This window comes from Sebastes fasciatus, chromosome 14 (assembly GCF_043250625.1).
Source record: "Sebastes fasciatus isolate fSebFas1 chromosome 14, fSebFas1.pri, whole genome shotgun sequence".
NCBI classification, from domain to species: domain Eukaryota; kingdom Metazoa; phylum Chordata; class Actinopteri; order Perciformes; family Sebastidae; genus Sebastes; species Sebastes fasciatus.
This window is the reverse complement of record NC_133808.1, coordinates 3200695-3222400: the sequence shown is the minus strand read 5'-3', so window position 1 is coordinate 3222400 and position 21706 is coordinate 3200695. Positions and strand designations below refer to the sequence as shown.

The window sequence follows — 21706 nt, the reverse complement described above, 5'->3', positions numbered from 1 at the left end:
CCCACGGTGAATTTTTTTAAAATAAACTAGAATATGGCTTGAGCATATTTCTAATAAATTCCACTGCACGTACATCGCACATCCTCGTTCAAACATTAGATGTTGACTACATTTTGTGAAATATCTCTGTCAGAAACCAATATTTGACCATGTCTGCCTGTTCTGTTTGTTACATCTTAATATTAGACTTACATATATACATCTTAAAGCAGCAGTAGGTGAGATAGGAGCAAATATGTTTTAAAAAAGTTATTTTTTATAACATATCGCTATATCCTGACAGTAGTACATGAAACAGGTAACCTGAAAAAAATCATGTTCCTATGTGTCCTCCGGTGCTCCTAACGGCATCTGCAAGATTTCACAGACCGGAGGAAAACAACCAATCAGAGCTGATCTGAGGTCTGCTGTCCAGCTGCCGTCTATGAGAGCCGGCTGTCAATCACTCGCAAACTCCGACCAAAGGGTCAAAAATAAATGTGTATGGAAGCCTATTTGAGCCAAAATTGTGAATCATTACTCTTTGATGGTACAGTTTAATGTTAGCACTATTAGAATAAAAACAATACTGTATTGATAATATTTAAGGTGAAAATGTTTTAGTTAAAGAACTGAAGCGTGTCAGTCATCATCACATCCTCAGCATCAAGTCCTTATTTGCAGCAGACGACTTGCTTGGGTAACAGTCTGCTTTAAGTGACCGCTCGGTCTGACAGGCTCTCTGGGGCGGCGTATCGTGGTTCGCAGTAGAACGCCAGGACTCGCTGGGTAATGGACCAGCACACAGGCTCAGCTGGGGGTTAAGAGGGAAAAAATGGGCACTGCCCTCATATACACACACACACACACACACACACACACACACACACACACACACACACACACACACACACACACACACACACACTATCACTAGAGCCCCTACGGCACAGCTAATTCAGACGGGCTCTGCTCACATTTAGTTTAGCTGTGTTTGATTTACCTTTCAAAAAGTGTCTTACAATGAAAACACAAAACTCAAACACACTTGTATTTCACTGACAATTACTTAGGGTAGGACTGCAACTAACAATGATTTTCATTATCACTTAATCTGATATGCTAAACTATATGATAAGCTATATTAATCTATTAATACTTATTTTCATAAAACATTAAACGTAATTTCCTAGAGCCCATGGTGAGATCTTCGAAGTCTCCTGTTTAGTTTGACCGACATTCCAGTTATTAAATGTAATACCATATCTGACATAGAAAACAGCAGATTATCACATTTGGGAAATCAGAGAATTGTGCTCTAAAAAAAACTTAAGGTTTGTTCCTGTTATGAAGCAACATTTCTGTCCCCATAAATTACTTCCTCATATTTTCTTTAAATTGTATAAAATATTTACAACAAAGAGCTTAAATTATAGATTAAGGCATTCTTTATAACATAAAGAATAATGCACATTAAAAATTGTTTTATTACTTTACTGAGCTTTTTTTGGTACATGTGCTTGATTTGACCATGTCCCCAGTGCAAAATGATCAAAACCTACAAGAAATATAAGCTATAAAATTATAAAATACACAGAATATTATTGAATTAATGTATATGCCATGTTAAATTCTCTCAGATTTATTTATATATATATATAATATATATATATATATATATATATATATATATATATTAATATACATATATTAATATACATATATTATACATTATATATTAATGTATAATATATATATATTAATATATATGTTAGGGCTGTCAAAGTTAACAGGATAACGCATTAAGGCAAATTTGTTTTAACGCCACTAATTCAATATTTTGGAGGTTGCAGCGGGCTCAGTTTTAAAGCTAGAGTGAAGATACTGGTATCAAATGAAACTACACATCTTTCCCGCCCAGCTTGTTTATCTTTTTCCAAAAGTCCCGAGGCTGAAATGTTGCTGCATAACAGGAATGACCCTTAAAATCATTACTCCATGATCAAAATACTATTTTTTTTCAGCTCTAATTGAGAATCACTGAATGTATGTTAAACATGAGGGCTGTTAAATTTACTAGCTTATTAACTGTTGCACTTTTAGCATCTCACTACGGATGAGAAGCTCGGCCGAATGCCTACGATGCAAATGTAATGGACCCAAAAACATGAAGATGTGTCAAAACTGAGAAAATAGATGTGCAGGGATGGAGTGGTGTGGAAAGAGGAGAGAACCAGTCTTTTATTGTGTTCCAGACTTTAATATCTGACAGTCGGTCGTTTATCATCATGGAGCGCTGATGGTGAGAGAAAGGAAAAGGTGGAGAAAGCAGAGGCAGAGAGTATCAATATGAATTTTTTATTTGATGGGTTTTATGGGAGATTGCATTTCAGAAGGCTGGCAGAGTCAAGGTTCATGGGAGAGTGAGAGGAGAGAGAGGGGGGGAGGCCAAGTCTTAAAGGCCAGGAGAGAAATAATGATATCCCTGCACAGGAGGAACACACACTAACACGTGCAACATGCACTATGCCCTGCTATGTGTGCATAAAACACTGTATATCAAACTTTATCATTCAGCTTGAAGCTGAAAACTCCCGGATGCATTTTCCATTATCCATATTTAGTTATTTTAGACCGGGGGGTGGGGGGGGGGGGGTGAAACTGTTTTGATTGTGGGCCATATACAGAACAAGGAGTCAAGATGGCCAAACAATAGTAAATGTGTTGTTTTCAACCAGTTTCACTGCAATAAAATCAGTGTTTCTAGACCAGAAACCCCCCATGTGCAATAGAAAATTAATTTTCTATCAAAATAACTACGCAACAGTTGGACAGTAGTTTATTGGCTTGCCCTCATATTACAAAAAGTATTTATGTATCTGCTGCTCTTAAATTTAATTTAGATTAACGTAATACTTTTAAACTCACTTAATACAGTGCATGGTATATGTGCCTACTTCAAATATTATGATGTTGTGTGTAAATCTGTAAATAGGAAAAGTTAAAAAGAGGCAAAAATTGCCAAATATTGGTTTCTATTCACGGCCTAAGCGCCCACTTAAAAGAGTACGATGCAAATGTAAATGCTAAGCTGCCTTCACATGATAAGAAACTTGCACTTCGTTCTCAGCGAGGTCGGGCGCAGAGCCTTGCAGAGGCAGCAGATATAAGATGTCACCAAAAAGAGCGCAAGGAACAGGCACTCGCCGTTTCTAGGCAACAACACTATTTGCAGCTGTTATCCCATCGGTTGTGCTTTGAAAGGTCAGCGGTGGTTTGACCAAGGTCAAAGTTTAAATCATTTGAGCTTTGAGCGCAGTGCTCGCTGGCAATTTCGAGCTGAGTGCCACGCCAAGGGGTAACGCTTCCGCCTAGTACGGCGGTTTCCAGCACAGTCTCACAGCAAAGCGTGGAATAGACCCCCCTGTCCACCGGAAGAAAACGTGTCAGTGTCACGTTTTACCTTGTCGGGGCGTGAATATTAAACGCCTGCATGAAGGTGCAAGTGTTCTGAAGGTAGTCACATAGTATAGAAAGGGAGAACAACCACTTACGGTGTGCGGTTTGTTTTGTAAGTTATGGTCAAAGGTCAAAGGTCAAGGTCAGTGTGACCTCACATAGCATATATACAGTGTGTGTATATATATATTTTTTTCATTTTGGTTCATAGCACATATTAAAATAACAAAGGACGATCACAGAATAATCTTGGTTAAAGGGGTAAATGCAGATTAAAAATCGATATAGCAGCTGATTTACATAGCAATTACTGTAGTCAGAAAATCATTAAGGTCAAGAATTACTCTGGGCAACATTCTGATTCGTGGGAATGAGAGTTTTTTTGTTCTGTTTTTCCTTCTTCCTTGGAGAGGAACATTAAGATCACAGAGATAAGTATGTACATGGCTGTATTGTGCAACGATGCGTGTCTGTTTTTGACAGGAGCTAAGCGGGAGCTTGTTTTTCAGAGCCTGCCGCGGTCCTGTCAACACAGCAGCATGTCAGGCTTCTGGAAGTTTTGAAGGAGGAGGCTGTTGTCTTTTAATATGCTGTTAATGTAGTCTGGGTGACAGTAGTAGATCTCCTCGCTGGGCCCAAGCGTTATGTGGTGTCACTGACGCTCTCTGCCAGAGGCAAGAAGTGCTGAATGAATTGTGCACGAGTAATACAATCCAAAAAGTAAGATTTATATATTTTCATTAGAGTTTAGTGTCAAATTGTACCATTCAATACCGAGCATGCAGTGGATTTGTGGCCTTCTCTTAAAACAAGTTTGGTTTCAATGACAGTGGACCCCACATAGCTTGACTGAAAGGTGAAAGACTAAAGTAAAAGTCGAATGTTTTCACAGTATGTGACGAACAGGACTTTCAACTAACTAATGTAAACCCACTAGGGATGTTTATAATTAACCGTTAACCGACATTTAGCATCTTAACTGATTAACGCTATCGGTTAAAACGGTTAAAAGAAATGTTAATAATTAACTCAAAAGCTGAGCGGCTCAGAGGAGCGGCTCGCTCTTTAAGGAGAAAAGCTGGTAAATTGTACACACACTACTACACCTACGTTCACAGCTAGAACGCCACCGACAACCTCACACTCACCGCCACAACACACACACGGTCTGTCGGGCACACTCGTTAAAGTTATGTCGCGCTGACAGACTGTATGTGTGTGGCGGCGGCGAGTACGAAGACACCGGCAATGCTAGAGTTGCTACAAATACACACACTGTTTGTTGGACACTCGCTACAGTTATGCCGGGCAGACAAGTGGCTGCATGTCCGCGACATTACATGCAGCATCGTAGCTGCTAAGTTAACGCTCCCGGACGGGTGAACTGGGGACTCAGCTGTCTGTTGTGCTCATACACTGCAGCTGGTACACCGCTGCATGCGAGGCACAAATCTTGTCGGTTAACGGTTAATAATCGGTTAATGAGGGTCGGTTATCGGTTAAGAAAATGTTTCAAAATTAGCATCCCTAAAACCCACCGGTTATTCAACGGTCGGAGCCAGTGATGTAGTATTAATAGCGTGAGAGTCCGTTCAGGGTGGTTGGGAGGGGTGGTGGATGGGTCAAACAAACACAAGACTTTCAACCAGGAGACCGGTGTTCGTGTCCCGTGTGAAACTAAAAGTAGCGTTGACTTATTCTGTCACGCCAGTCTTTAGTCACGTGACTCGTCGGTATCGTCAGCCCCGCGAGTCGCTAGTCAGTGAAGTCAACTACGACTGTTTCCTCACCCTACCTAAGTGGTTGTGTTGCCTAAACCTAACTTCCTGTAAAAATTTAAGTTTATTTTGAAAGGACACTGTGCATGTAACGAGCGTATATATTTACACGCCGTCCCCGGTCCATCCAAAAGTAACGCAAGAGGGGTACCTTGTGTGCCGGTCTCCGATGCCGAGGGGAACTGACCAAGCAACGGTATTATTTGACGAGTTGGGGGGGGGGGGATGTGTTGTCAGAAGACACTCGAGTTTACAGTCAGACTAATCATCTTGTCGAGGGACCAATTAGACGCCATCATTCCATCAGTGGGCCAATTTCCATGTTACCACTGATATGAATTACAACTGTGTTGACTTGTGAGAGCAGTGCAGAGTGGCAGCCGTGAGCTAGCCAGTGGGGCGCGCTTACATGCTCTAACAGGCACGCACGGCCGGCCCGGCTATGTCAACAGAGCACAGAGAAGCTCTGATTACAACACACACAGAGGGAGAGCGACTTCATTCTCTGCTCACATCACTCTACTATCTTTTTAAATTACAAATAGTTGTTTGCTGCTATATTAATGCTCTGGATATCGTATAGGGCAACTTTTAATGTCATTTTAAAGACACTGTCTGTTAAGCGTGGGAAAAGGGAAAACATGAAAAGACTGCTCCAAGAATAAACAGAAACAAAGGACAAAAATAGTGCCACTAAGCCTGTTAGTGAAGGACATGAGCCAGAGTTAGGGTTTCCAGAGTGCACAGCACGTGATCAGGAGCGGGATACAGCACCAACGCGGTCACTGAGGATGATAGGTTAGTTGACATTGAGATAGATAAAGAGAGGTTAATCAAGAATCTGTACTACACAGTGAAACATACAAAGCGATGAATAGATTATTGGGACAGTTTAAAGCTATTAAGTGTTATGAAAGCCAGAACACTGAACTGCAGTGTCAGTATCAGGAGGGGGATGAACCAGCTTGGAGTGGATGAAACCGGCTTCCCAAATTCAGGCTGACTGGCCACTAAATAAAAAGGCTGAATGTAGAAAGGCGCTTAGAATCTAAAGCGATGCAGGAGACTGAAAAGAGGCTCTCTGTGTTATTCAGGTACACACTCTATAAAAGCTATACCCTCCTAGTCAAGGCAGATCCATGTCCCAAGCATTTTAACATCCGTCCCTTACCATTTGCAGTGAAAGGTCAGGTAGATAAAGCACAGAGAGCATCCCAAATAGTTCAATTATGCCACTGAGACAGTGAGTGAGGTATATAACATGCAATTAGAAGGTTAGGTTGCATACGTTTCTTAAGATCCTCATGTTATTAATTACCTGGACCATTTGGTGGACACGAGTCGAGCATTTTGACAACTTGGAGAGCGTTGCACAGAGAATTGGTTCTGTGCGAATTCAGCAAAACTCGATCCAGTGCCTTGTGCAGTTCAAGAGAAAATGAAGTGTCAGTAGGCAGAATGTTTTTGGCATCATTGGACAAATATTCCATAATAACCTTTCAGCATATTGTAATTCAAGTGTTCTGAGAGACTTCTGCTCCTCCTCATGGCTCTGTTTTCAGGCTTTAAAAAATCGAGCCCGGGATGGGAGACTTTGGCCAATCACAGGTCATTTCAGAGAGAGAGCGTTCCTATTGGCTGTTCATTCAACGGAGGCAGCTGTCAGTCACTCACACACTCCCGATCATACGGTCAAACTAGGCAGCGCTGATCAACGGTTTGGCTGTAAAATGTGAAAGTTTGCTTCAGCTGGTGGGCGGTGCTTGGTATTTCCCCAACTTGATCTCAACATGGTTGTCGGGTCACAAACTTTCTAATTTTACAGCTAAACAGTACACTACAAGATGTTTCTGAACACATTTTATGAGAGAGATAGTCATTACAGTAATAGATTATTGATTCATATTTGATCAGCGCTGCCTAGTTTGACCGTTTGATCAGAGTTCGCGAGTGACTGACGGTTGGTTGTCTGTGAAATTTTGCAGATGTCATTAGGAGCACCGGAGGACACAGAGACACATGATTATTATTTTTTCGGATTACCTTTCTCATGCACTACTGTCAGGATATATTGACCGTTTAATAAAAATAATGTTTTTTTAAATCATATTTGCTCCAATTCTACCTACTGCTGCTTTAATGCTGATAATGCACTTTGAGTCTTTCCACCAATGCACTTTTCAACTCAATTTATTTTTTAGCTTTGTGCTCCATTTGCATGACATGTTACCTTCCACAGTTTTGCTTAGAACTGGTTGCAGAGGGTGCTACTACAGCGAGGCATGCCAAAATTAGATTTTTACGTTTTAGATTTTTTTTTTAATTATTAAAGGTTAGCAATTCATGCGAGCAAGATTATTTAATTATTTACGCCTCTGACTCGCAGTGTTTTTTTTAAGTTGGTCTGAAATGATTTTGATGGAGAACCTGACTTCCTCCACTCGCCTTCATAGGCAGTTTGTTTTAGACAGTTTGAACCCCACAGCCTGCCAAGGGCAGACCTTTCCATCGCCTTCTGTTTTAGAGGAGATAATGATTCTCTTTTACGTGGAATAAGATTGCATTTTCTATCTCTTCTCGTCCCCCTATTCTTCCCTCACCTTTACCTTTCCATCCCTCGCTCCACCCCCACCTCCTCCCCCTCGGTCGGCCACTGCTGGCGCTCCCTCCACGGTGGCGATACTCTATCGCTCCGTCACAGCGCGAGCGAGGGATGAGAGACAAATCAAAACCACCTTATTTCCCCTCAGTCCCTCTCACTGTGCCAGATTGAATTTGAGGTTTTTCATCTTCTTTCTCATCTTTCTCTTTTCCCTGCCTCCCTTGGCGTCCACTCAGAATTACCTGGAACCAGGCCGTCTCACAACTTGATGACGCAGTATCATTTATGCATGTGGAGGGAGATAGTCGTCGGGCCCCCTCGCCGTGGATTCTTTTGACTCGCTTTAAATCCACTGCTTCGGTCGTGCATGTTCAAAAACGGTCAATACCAAAAATCTATCAAGGATCCCATCTTATAAATCTCCACGCATGCAAATGTCCAAATTAGTTTTGCAGGCTTTAATGTCCAGAATTGGCTGATCTTTAAAGAAAAAATGCTGAAGCGTCTTCAGAAGACGTCTGTCTTTGATGTGCCGTTCCTCGCTGTTCTTGAGCAATTTTCTTGGCTCGTGGTCTAAATGTGTTATATATTCCTGTATGTGTGCCATATGTAGACCATGAGATGCCTCTAGATCACATTTGTTTGATAGAAGAACATGTTCTCATCAGTGGTAAACATTAGGTTGGTGTCAGTCCTTCATACTCAAAGTGCATGGAACCATTTTGCTCCGACCAATACTGGAGAAATTAATTTCAGAAGTTGCAGACACCCCTCTAGGACATCGATAGTAGAATACACACCTCTGTACCAAAAAGTGTATGCCTACTGTACTAGGGCTGTCAAAGTTAAAGCGATAATAACGCAATAACGCAAATGTGTTTTAACTCCACTAATTTCTTTAACACAATAGATTTTTTCGGAGGTTGCGGCAGGCTCAGTTTTAAAGCTAGAGTGAAGATACCGGTATTAGATGAAACTAAAAAACCTAAGGAATCCGCTGGTACTAACCATGTCATACTGCGTTAAATAACGCTCCAAACCTGAGTTAAATTTTGGCGAGGAAAAACTGGCATGGCCAATTTCAAAGGGGTCCCCTTGATCTCTGACCTCCAGATCAGTGAATGTAAATGGGTTCTATCGGTACCCACGAGTCTCCCCTTTACAGACGTGCCCACTTTATGATAATCACATGCAGTTTTGGGCAAGTCATAGTCAAGTCAGCACACTGACACACTGACAGCTGTTGTTGCCTGTTGGGCTGCAGTTTGCCATGTTATGATTTGAGTATATTTGTTATGCTAAATGCAGTACCTGTGAGGGTTTCTGGACAATATCTGTCATTGTTTTGTGTTGTTGATTGATTTACAACAATAAATATATACATACATTTACATAAAGCAGTATATTTGTCCACTCCCATGTTGATAAGAGGATTAAATACCTGACAAATCTCCCTTTAAGGTGCATTTTGAACAGATAGAAAAATGTGCAATTAATTTGCGATTAATCACGATTAATCATGGGCAACCATGTGATTAATCACCATTAAATATTTTTAATCGATTGACAGCCCTAATGCGTACCTCAACTCAATCCCATTTTGTTTGCTTCTGAACTCAGTTACCAGTCATTTTTACAAAGCAGCTTATATACCTGTGAATATTTTTGATGGCCTTATTGCAAATGTTAAAATAATAGCTTGGGGGAATCAGGCAATGGACCATATTAAAGAAAATATTACTGCCTTTTAAGCCTAATAGGTATTCCTTTAGGCAATGCATAATTTCTTTTCCTTTATTAACGATCGGCCAACCTGATGTATTTCCTAAAAGTCTGGATTTAGATTACTCTAATTTGTCACTTGTGTTCAGCGTTTGGCTGAACTTGATCTGGATGACCTTGGAGGTGCACTCACATTGAGACCTCCACAAACACCCACACAACACAGTATTCGTTTTTTGTTTTTTTTAAATAGTTATAGAATGCTTTTAATATGGAGCATGAATCTCACCCAACACAGAAATATGAGCATATTACATACAGCGACCAGGATCTTTTCCTTCCCGTTTGGACTGCGTAGCCATTTACCTCCAGATTTACTTCTCAAGACACACACACACAAACACGCACACTCATACGCTCATTTTATGAATTCTTTGTGGGACTCTCCTCGCTGATTGCACCTGATTTCAGGAATAGTTACAGATTTATGTCTAAGGCGGTCTCATCTGCAAAAATCAAAACTGACAGGCACATTTGCATTGCGTGCTGATTAAACCACACAGCGGTGTCTGACGGAGGAAGTCTGAAGGTGGAAGAAGAAGAAGAAGAAGCATGCGAGCAAAAGCAGTCTTGTTTGATATTTCGTTTTACACTTAGATATGTTGAATCAAATTCTTATATCCACTATTGACCCTTTGCTAAGCCCCGCCCCCCCGCTGTTACTCCATCAAGCTGTCGGAGCTAGCATGGAGCCCACACTGTCACTAACTGCATTCCTGAATAAATAAAGACAGAAAGGTCTACACTATGCGTTTGAGGATGTCGAGGCGAAAACAGGTTATAAAGATAGAAGCTTAAAGGTCCCATATTGTAAAAAGTGAGATTTTCAGGTCTTTTAAATTCTAAAGCAGGTTTAAGTGACATATAAATACTGTGAAAGTATAAAAACACTCAATCCACGGAGAAATACACACAGCCCGTATTCAGAAACTGTGCGCTTGAAACAAGCCGTTGTGATTTCTGTTCATTTGTGATGTCACAAATCTACAATATTTAGACCATTTCACAATTTTAAACATAAACATGCTAAATGTGTTCCAGTTTATTTCCTGTTGCAGTGTATGTGAATGATATCAGAGGACAGGAAGGAAACATGGACCCAAGCTGTTTCCTAGCAACGCAATTCCGTTGCCATTCTGTTGAAATGAGCTAAAACGGAGCGTTTCAGACAGAGGGTGAATACAGGTATATTCAGACAGACAGTATGAGGAAAATAATGTGTTTTTTGAACATTAAAGTATGTAAACATGTTCTAGTAGAATCCCAATATACAAACATGAACATGAAAATGAGCACAATATGGGACCTTTAAGCCCACAGATCAGTGTAAGAGTGAACCACCACATCACCTGGTGATCGAGACAGAAGACAATGAAATGAAGGAACGACACAGTATCCTGTAAAGCCGGGTAATGTTTGGTCTGTATTCACTGTTCCCTCATTAAAAAAAGCAACAGCAGCATGTGTATACACAAGGTATGCCTTCAGTAGCATGTGTAGCATAGAGCTAACGCTAGTTAATGATGTGCCAAAGCACTCTGCTAATGTTAGCTCCACAGGTTTTTACACAGTAACGTAACGTTTTAGAAACCGATATCTCCTTCCAACCTCTCGGAGTAACAAGTATCACTACTGCACAACGCCCAAAAAGCATTTTCCCCCATAGACCACTGTTGTAAAAGAGACGTCTGTCTGTTGCTGTCTGTGGTCAGGACACCTCGAACTGCAAACAAAGCTGAATATGACTCTTTCTATGAATTTTAGATCCATGGAGGTTCTAAGTGATCTAAACATCTGTGACGTCATCATAATGTAAAGTGTGTGGGCCGAGCAGGAATCCACATCCGGGGCTAGCGGGAGAAACACCACTGAGCACATTTAGTGGGCCGCATACTTCGGAAGTAAACCCAGAAGCTAGAAGGTTTTTTTTTTAGCTTATGCTGAGTACACACTACACGAGCCCAGATTTTTTTGGTGGTTCTAAAGATTATCTTTCCAGATATTCCCGTGTTGTGAGGTATGTTAAGACTGTTTTTCACATCCCCCGATCGGATATCCTGTCCCCGAAGACAGCCAATAATGCACTCACGTGAGAAAGAACGATAGCCGATTGAAAACCAAGCTGACCGAAGTGGAAGGACAACCACCGCCATTGTGGCGGCCGCAGCTAATGCATGAGCTAATGTATGAGCTAATGCAAAACGCGAAGCATAAAGTAGTAGTAAGATGGAGCTCAGAAATTGGAGGATCAACTTGTTGATTTATGGCAACAACACAAGTGTTTATTTAACATGTCTCCATGACTTCATCCATCCATTTTTCGGGAATTTAAAGTACAAAGTAAAAACTAACATCGCTAACTCTTCCTGCCCGTCATCCGCCATGTTTGTTTACACTAAAGTCATATTTGATCGCCAGAGATTTTGCAAGATTTATGTTTTTTTTAGTCTGAACTCTTGTTGCTCATGAATGAATCTGTTAGTAGTATAGGAACCAAACTGTTAAACTTAACATAACATGTCGTTATGTGTCTCACATTTTCAAAGTCTGTTAAGATTTGAAAAATCTTTAAATGTGGGCCAGCCTTTATGCACCAGGAGAGTAATTCTCATTGGACTTAATAAGTGCCATCTTGGGGTCCTGTTCATTTTATACATCCGTGGTCGGACCTGGCCGATTCAACATTATGATTGGCCAGTCTGCGTTCGAGGGGCGGGACTTAGCGAAGGGTCAAATTGCCCACATCTGGCCACACCTTTAACATGAATACCAGCTAATTGACAGTGGAACACCAATGTAAGATGTGAAAACTATTCATAGCCAATCAACCCAGTAATGTAACAGAACATCATGCATTGCAGTAGTGAGAACCTGAGAGTAGTCTCGCATGCAGCGGTATAGTGGTTCCAAGTTGCTGGATGAGTGTGTGTGTGTGGGGGGGGGCCGGCGGCAACTGCTACCTGTGAAAAATGACTCATCTTCCACTCTATTGGACCTACTCCCACCCCATCCTCCCTTCACCCCACCTTTTCATTTTCAATTATGGGTTGGAATATGAATCTTTAATAGGGTGATAATTGTGCTAGCATATTTGCTGTCACCCACCATTAGCCCAGATTAATTAGCCCATTTAGTTTAGTTTAAGAAAGTGTCTGGCTGAGGAATGGGGCCACTGATGGAAGACGGGTGGAGAGAGAGTAGAATCAGCACAATCTGTTCTATATCACAATGCCATCTTTCTCCTGCTTTCTGTGTGTCTCTGTGTGTCTCTTTGCGTCGTACGCCTCTCTGCCTTTTTCCCTCTTCGCCGCTTTAACTCTGTCTTTCTCTCATCTAACTTACTCCGTAGTCTGTTTCATCAGTCTGCACTCGTCGGCCCCGCTCCTCAGCAAGATTTTTTTTGTCGCGCTATGACTTTTCAAGTGGTTGGTGAGGGAAAGTGATGGGGGAAGTCATGCAGTTGAAACTTTCTTCCAACTATTAACTCTGTAATTAGCAGTGAGCCAGTGGTGCAACTTTTCCTCTAAAAGGTTCCTGTTGGAGATCATTAATAAACTGATGACCAGCAGGCTGAGATGATTATCAAAAGTAAACCTGGTGGTTGAGACGACTCATCAATGAAATTTGTGATGCAAACAATTTGTTATAGGTTATACGATGTTCAATTTTGTTGTAGTACACTGTCAGCTATTTTGCCATTTTTCAAGTTGCATTATGGGTAATGTAAGTACCTTTGACAAAGGACAAGAATCCGTGGAATCTCTGGTTCTGCTGCATTGATTTTAAACTTTTATTTTCACTTTCCATAGTGAGTCTAACAATGTAAGTCTTAAAGGAACAGTGTGTAGCATCTGTGGGGATCTGTTGGCAGAAATTGAGTATAATATTAATAATTATGTTTTCTTTAGTGTATAATCACCTAAAAATAAGACTCCTCTCTGGCCGCACTTTGCAGCTAAAAGTTCAACTTTTCCCAATTTTTCTTTGGCCGCACTTCGCTGCAGAATCAAACGACCGCAGTTCGCTGTGCTCGGGAGCAGCCACCGCATCTTTTCATAGACATTGCACGGCAGCTCACCACAGGCCGCACTTCGCCATTGTACAGCATGTGAATTCAGCATAAGAGCCACATACAATATTTCCTCAATTCAGAAGTTGATGGAGACAGAGCTGAGAGTGAATATCAGACTTAAAGGGACTGTTTGTAAGAATCATAATGTCTTGTTAACAGCGACACCTGTGGCCGTTAAGTCAACGAAAGTCAGCGTCCTGTTGCTCGCGCTTGTGCTCGCTCTACATAGACATGAACGAGCATCACTCAAAACAGTGAGGCGACACACGTCAGCTAAAACCACAATATCACTCTATATTTCAGCTGCTTGGCAGTAATGTTAGCTGACCAGACGAAGGTCTCTCCATGAATCATTGCTGATCCTAGTGTTGGCTTTTCCTGCCTCAGCCTCCCGACCGCGGCCGGAGGGAACAGGGGAGACACCGGAGACAATAACGTTTCTCTCTGCGGAGCCCCGTCACTTCACAAGACACGGGAAACCTCTGTTGGTCTGGAGGAGCTGCAGCAGTTATTTCTGCACAAACGTCCAATGTACATTCACTAGATATTCTCAGAGCTAAACTAACTCTTCTGCAGTGTGGAGTGTGCGCGCATGCACGTGAGGTGGAGCGAAAGAGTGAGAACGAGCGCGGTGTGTGAGTGAAGGCAAGCCAGAGGAGCAGAGTACAGGAGAGACTCCGGTCCTGGAGACCAAAGCTACGGTCTCCCCCGCGTCCTCCGACCGCGGCCAACACTGTTTAACAGACGGGCTTCACTAGATACAACCAAGAGGTTTTGGTGCTTCCGTGTAGTTTGTGTTGGCGTCTGAGTCTGAACAGCGTAGCCACACGCGAGTGTGCATGGGACACCGACCCGGATTGATTTATACGTGTAAAAAGTTACAAACAGTCCCTTTTTAAATCCGTCAAGTGGCCAAAAACAAGACTCACAATGAATGTTGCTCCACATCTGCTGGATGGCCAAAAAAGATTTTATGTTTTAGAAGTTCAGTCTTGACGGATGTGGTTTTGAACCCTCGGCATTTCACATCCGGAGAGAGACGACCAAGTTGACATTCCTGTCCCCCGTTCATTATTTGCTTATATACCATGTCAAACACTGACAAAGGAGGCTGACAAAAGAGGGTTGCTGGATGTTTGAGTTTCTTAATGAGCCACTCGTTTGATGCTTTGGATTCAACCTATACATGTAAAATGGGAGCCAGTTGCAGAAAACTGGAAAAACTTCTATAGCCTCAGAGTTGGGAGTCCAACGTTGGCGTAATTGGCAGCACAAGCGAACATTGCAGATTGCAGGAAATCATTTGATTCTGTTAGTGTGAAAAATATTGCTTAATGGAGCTTTAATCGCACTCTCCACCTTGGGATAAGTCGTGTGTGTGTGTGTGTGTGTGTGTGTGTGTGTGTGCAGTAATGGAGTAGCTTGGCCATGTCACTAGCTGTATATCTCTCAGCAGGCAGTGGGAAATGAGGTCTAATCGGAGGGATATTAAAGTCACAATAGACTGCTCCTGCTATTAAGGCCTGTCAGCCCTGGCCTCCTCTCTCACCTTGATATCTCTCAGTCTCTGAATATTTATATGCCTACACCACGGGCTACTTCCACAGTGCAATATGTGCATTTTTCTTTGTGCGTGCGTGCTGGCGCATCAAGTAAATTTATCAGCACTGTAGCCACTCAAGGTCTTTGAATTGTGTTTATGTGCGTGCGTTGTCACTCTGTCCCTGCTTATGCAGTCCACCTTTATGTCCTCTGATCCCTCAGGTGCAGTGGGGGCGAGGCTGCTCTCAGGTCAGAACAAACCCGTGGCCATGGATGTGGATGAGGAGGAGAATATGAGTGAGTCCACTCTAATTTTTCCCATTTTTCTTTCCAGTCAGTCTGTCCTCTCTCTCTGTGTCTGAGCAATACAAATGTCTGCCTGTTTTTTGGTTTCTCCTTTTCTTGCCCGCATGCCTTCCCTCATATGTCCTCCTGCCCTTTTCTGATGTGTAATCAGCGTGAACACATTGTGCTCGCCTATATTTCACAAATACCATCATCGTACCGAGCCCACATTTTATAGAAGAAAGTAACATGCAATACAAGAAATCTAACTAAATGCAAATCTACCCTGTACATACAACTATGTTTCCTAAATTTGTGTCTAAATAACACAACAAGACTCGGTCAAAACTGAGTATATGTCTGGACCGTGTACGGTCAGTCTGTGAATTTGTGGCTAAATTGTTACACAAATAGTCAGTGGTCACGTCTATAATGTTAAATGCAGCGCTGCATGTCCACCAGGTCCAGCCAGGACACTAGGGGGACGCGTTGCTCCACTCAACTGGCTGTTTGAGCAGGTGACATACTCGATCGTGGAATGCACTTGATTGGTCCCTGGTTTTCTACTCGCCGTTTCAAACAGGAAACAACATGGCGGCCTGCTTGTAAACTTTCTGTTATTCCGTCTAAACGATCCACCAAAATCTACTTCGGAAAGCATTTTAAGCGAGAAACAGGCTGTGCGACTGTTTAATCTCATTTCATTTTAGAAATAATTTGCCTAATTTGACAGTTTTTTCCAAGTTTCGTGAGCCGGACGCGCTGGATGGGCTTATTTGCATAAAGGACTGTTCATCGCCTTTTCATTTTGAAAAAGCAGCAGCCAATGAGGAAACTCCAACCGTCAGCCGACCAATCGTGTAACTTCATCTCTCAGTTACTCAGTGATAGACTTTTTGAGTTGTAGTGCTGGCCCTTTGCGGGGTATAAAAATACTGTTTATATTAGGGCTGTCAGTCGATTAAAATAGTTAATTGCGATTAATCGCACATTTTTTTATCCATTCAAAATGTACCTTAAAGGGAGATGTGTGAAGTATTTAATACTCTTATCAACATGGGAGTGGACAAATATGCTGCTTTATGCAAATGTATGTATATATTTATTATTGCAAATCAATCAACAACACAAAACAATGACAGATATTGTCCAGAAACCCTCACAGGTACTGCATTTAGCATAAAACAATATGCTCAAATCATAACATGGCAAACTGCAGCCCAACAGGCAACAACAGCTGTCAGTGTGTGCTGACTTGACTATGACTTGCCCGAAACTGCATGTGATTATCATAAAGTGGGCATGTCTGTAAAGGGGAGACTCGTGGGTACCCATAGAACCCATTTACATTCACATATCTAGAGGTCAGAGGTCAAGGCACCCCTTTGAAAATGGCCATGACAGTTTTTCAACGCTAAAATTCGGCGCAAGTTTGGAGCGTTATTTAACCTTCTTAGCATTAATGTGGCATTAAAATGAATTTTACAGTATTATTGTGTTAACTTTGACAGCCCTAAATTATAGCTGTTGTGTTGCTAATTAAATTCTCATTTAGTTGCCCCTCTTTGATCATGATGACAGCCATCATTTATCCTTACCTGAACCGAGACACAGAGCAGCGCATGCACACAAAAACACACGCAGACGATTTTTACGGAAACTTTTTAGGGAAGAACTAATCGTAACATCTGAGAGGCTTCAGGTCACATTACAGATTCCCTCTACCTCCAGTTCTCTCTCTCCACTCCAGCTTATTGAACTTTAATTAGACATTTCTGGTTTGAACTCGGTAACGGAGCCTCAGAAGGCACGGAATGACACGATTGAACGTGTTTCCCCAATCCCTCCCCCACCTCAGCGGTTCTGAACTCTCCATTCAAAGGGAGCTGTCATCCTCGCAGTGCCCCTCGCCCGCAATACAAACGAACAGTTCCTGTTGTTATGCGTTAAGTCAAATAAGCCGAGTTACAAAATAGTCTTTGTTGTCTTTTCGAAGCCTCTGGAGCTTCTTTCTTACATTTTTTTTTTACTGCCAGTCAAAATATATATTTGAAGATGAAACACAGTCCACGCTCACACACACGCCTGTTTCTTTAATACCGAGGGAACACCCAGAGGAAAACATGAAGGAATCTCAAACTTTTACGTGACAACCTCTGCAGTTCTTGGAATCCTTTAATCACATGAATCATTTCCAAATCAAAAGCCCAACAAACAAGTTACACTTAAAATGAAGTTGTGTTAAAAAAAAAAAAAATGTTTTCTGCATCGTTTGGTTCTTGCAACCCTCACAGGGAATTGAAGCTCTGACAGATCCAACCATATGGGATGTTTTGTCTTTGCATAACTAATGGATGCTGATTACACAGACGCTGGCATGATGATGATGACCACAACTGCATGTGTTTGCCATAATTCAATGCATGGTGTCATGGCTGTTGCTCTATGGCTTTTGTCCTCTGATCTGGTCTTAGACTCTGGAGCATTACTATATATCCATCATCCTGCAAAAAAAATTATTACAATTTAAAATTAATCAATTAGAAAGAGTTTGTAACAGAGAAATGGAGCTCCAGATTTTTTTCTGTCTGCCATTATATTCTCTGTATTTGTCTGTGCAGCATGCTAAAGTTTTCAGTGTGTGATTAAATTTTTTTGATTGGTTTATTGGTCCCTATACCCCACAAATAGAACAGTTTAAGGAGAGGTTTGCTAAACATGTGTATTTAAGCATATTCAATGGAAATCCCATAATTTGCAGTAGCTGGGAGTGCTATGCATTCTATCCTTTGCAGAGAAGCACAATGAGTAACAGTGTTACATGCTGTATATTTTTAAACTAGGGCTGTCAATTGATTGAAATATTTAATTGTGATTAATTGTAAATTAATCGCACAGTTTCGTCTGACCTGTTCAAAATGTACCTTAAAGGGATTTGTCAAGTATTTAATACTCTTCATACTCAACATGGGACTGGGCAGATACTGTATGCTTGCTTCATGTAAATGTATGTATATATTTATTATTGGAAATCGATAAACAACACAAAATAATGACAGATATTGTCCAGAAACCCTCACAGGTACTGCATTTAACATAAAACAATATGCTCAAATCATAACATGGCAAACTGCAGCCCAACAGCTGTCAGTGTGTCAGTGTGCTGACTTGACTATGACTTGCCCCCAAACTGCATGTGATTATCATAAAGTGGGCATGTCTGTAAAGGGGAGACTCGTGGGTACCCATAGAACCCATTTACATTCACATATCTGGAGGTCAAAGGTCAAGGGACCCCTTTGAAAATGGCCATGCCAGTTTTTCCTCGCTAAAATTTTGCACAAGTTTGGAGCGTAGTTTCCCGACAAGCTCTTATGACATGGTTGGTACCGATGGATTCCTTAGGTTAGTTCTAGTTTCATATGATACCATTATCTTCACTCTAGCTTTAAAACTGAGCCCGCTGCAACCTCCGGAATATTGCAAGTTGTGTTAAAGATATTAGTGGCGTTATCACGTTAACTTTGACAGCCCTATTTTAAACAATTCATTTAGAAAGTCCTCTTTCAACTTGTACAATCTTCCACCACAGCTTGAATTACTCAACTAATGCTGCAGCGTCTGTGGTGTTAAAGGTCGTTGGCTGAGATTGTGTCCCCCCGTCCGACACACAAATTTCACCCGTCACCATTTCGATAGGTGATAGTTCTTCTCGGCTACTATTGTGTGCACAGTCACGCTGTCCCTCCTTCCCCCTTTGTTTTATTTGCAACAACTCTTATTTGCAAGAAATTCCAGTTTGCAGAATGCACGTGCACACCGAAAAACATTGCATGTTTTCAGTGCGGATATTGCTCATGAATCTGAAGGATATGCAGTTTGTGTTCTTGATCTTAGGAATAAGTGTCTTTCCTGTTGCCTTTAGACATGTCAATTGTAGTATGCAGATGGTAACGGCATGTCGGTACATTTTGCAACCTAAAACACTGTGTTCTCTGACAAGCTCCACGGGGGGGATCTCAGAGGCGCAGGGTCTTATGAATGGCACCTCATTAGAAGCAGATTTGGAATTCAGATTTTCCTCATTTTTAAATACAACAGTCATTCTTTTCCAAATCTTATGTAAAAATGGGTAAACAGCTTTTTTGACCTCCCACCGTGTCACCAATCAAGACTTTAGGATCCTGCAGTAGGTGGAGTCTTCTCCTCCTTCCGCCTCTTTGATGTATCCTCCTGTTTGCCTGGTCCTCAGCTCCTCCCCCCTGCACTCCTCCCCCCTGCACTCCCTCAAACCCAAACCTACAATCCCACTCATGCACACTGCGGCCTCTCTTTCTCCTGAGTACCGCAAGGAGTAACCTATCAAGCCTTTGCTGAAGGATGTTATAAATGAAAATTTTTGCCAATATTCCATCCACTTTGCTAACTGGATTCAGTGATATGTGTTCCCCAGTAGAGTATATTTCAGGACCCGCAGTTTCAAACTGAACATTTTAAAATGTACCTAATTTCTCTGTAGGCACTCGAGCGATTACAAATTGATGGAGTGGATGAGGAACAGCTCCGTGTGTGCGTCTATGTTGAGTGCTAATATGTGTGCATTTTTATGTTTGAGACCCATAACACTGTGCGACCCAAGAAGTGTACAGTAGTTGTTTTACTTGAAAATATATTTCTCCCACTTTACCCCTGACTACCAGAATATAAAGCCTTCATAACTACAACTTTAAGAGGTTCATTTCAAAATGAAATACCTAATATATCTGACCAAAATATAGTCCAAAAAAAATCCCTACACTGTTTTGAATGCCATATCTAACAACTCGGCATATCATTAACAACAGTAAATGTACTGATGGTGTTCTACTAATTGTCGTAATGTGAATAGACTATAGGTTAATATATTCAATCAAATAAAAAAAAAAACAGCTTCTCTTGCTTTGATAAAAGGAACACAAATCATTGGTTCAGTTCCAAAGAGTGATAAAGGAATCTATAAATTTTGCATTTACAAGATCCTGCAACGAAGGCGTTGTAAGTTACTCTTTCTGGGCACCGCAGGTTCGAGCAGCACAGATGTTAAGGAAAACCGAAACCTGGACAACGTGTCCTGCAAAGACGGGATGGGAGTGGCTGAACAGCTCCCCAATGGAAGCGGCCTGGGCAGTCGAAAGCGCCCCTTGGAAGAGGGGAACAATGGACACACGCACTCCAAGTTCCGAGCCAAGAAGCGCAAGAAAACGCCGGGGCCGGTCCTGCCCAAGAATGCTCTGATGCAGTTGAACGAAATCAAACCGGGCCTGCAATACAAACTGCTGTCTCAGACGGGACCGGTCCATGCCCCAGTTTTTGTCATGACTGTTGAGGTCAATGGACAGATGTTCGAGGGCATGGGCCCGACTAAGAAGAAGGCGAAACTAAATGCAGCGGAGAAAGCACTGCGTTCCTTCGTCCAGTTCCCCAACGCCTCCGAGGCACACCTGGCCATGGGTCGAACGCTGACGGTGAACACAGACTTTACATCTGACCAAGCTGACTTTCCAGACATGCTCTTCAATGGATTTGAGACACCAGCAGCACCTGAAGAATCCTTCTATCTAGGCTCCAATGGTAGCAGCTCCTTAAACTTACTAGGGGAGTACCCGCTGCCCACGCCACCTGGCAGCAACCTTGCCCAGGCCCCATTGCCCCCTCCATCGGCGTTCAGCTCGCCCTCCAGTGGGAAAAACCCAGTCATGATCCTCAATGAGCTCAGACCAGGCCTCAAATATGACTTTGTCTCAGAGAGCGGGGAGAGTCATGCCAAGAATTTTGTGATGTCAGTAACGGTGGATGCACAGACGTTCGAAGGCTCAGGGCGCAACAAGAAGCTGGCTAAAGCCCGGGCAGCACAGGCCGCCCTCTCAGCTCTCTTCAACATGCAGCTAGACCAGACACCGTCCCGGCAACCCATACCAAGAGAGGGATTGCAGCTTCACCTACCCCAGGTAAGATGTCTCTTTTCTATATAGATTACCATACTTGTAGAGAATCTCACCAGATCAGAACAGAAACTCAAGCATTTAATGTATTTCAACCACACAAGGCATCAGCCCCATGCTTTCTTTTTAGGGATGCACCGATAACGATACCAGTATCGGGTATCGGATCCAATACTGTGCTCATGTATTCGTACTCGCAAAACGGCTCCGATACAACGGCACCGAT

At 42.1% G+C, this 21706-nt stretch overlaps 1 protein-coding gene across 3 annotated transcripts in view; it reads left to right on the top strand.

The window, feature by feature from the left end:
* adarb1b (adenosine deaminase RNA specific B1b) overlaps positions 1 to 21706 on the top strand; it is a 176173-nt gene that overhangs the window by 129973 nt on the left and 24494 nt on the right. For all 3 annotated transcript variants that reach the window (XM_074658178.1, XM_074658179.1, XM_074658177.1), the window contains 2 exons: positions 15437 to 15511; positions 20561 to 21486. In XM_074658178.1, the coding sequence (XP_074514279.1) occupies positions 15484 to 15511; positions 20561 to 21486 (954 nt within the window). In that variant the 5' untranslated portion in view covers positions 15437 to 15483. The remainder of the gene's footprint in view (positions 1 to 15436; positions 15512 to 20560; positions 21487 to 21706) is intronic.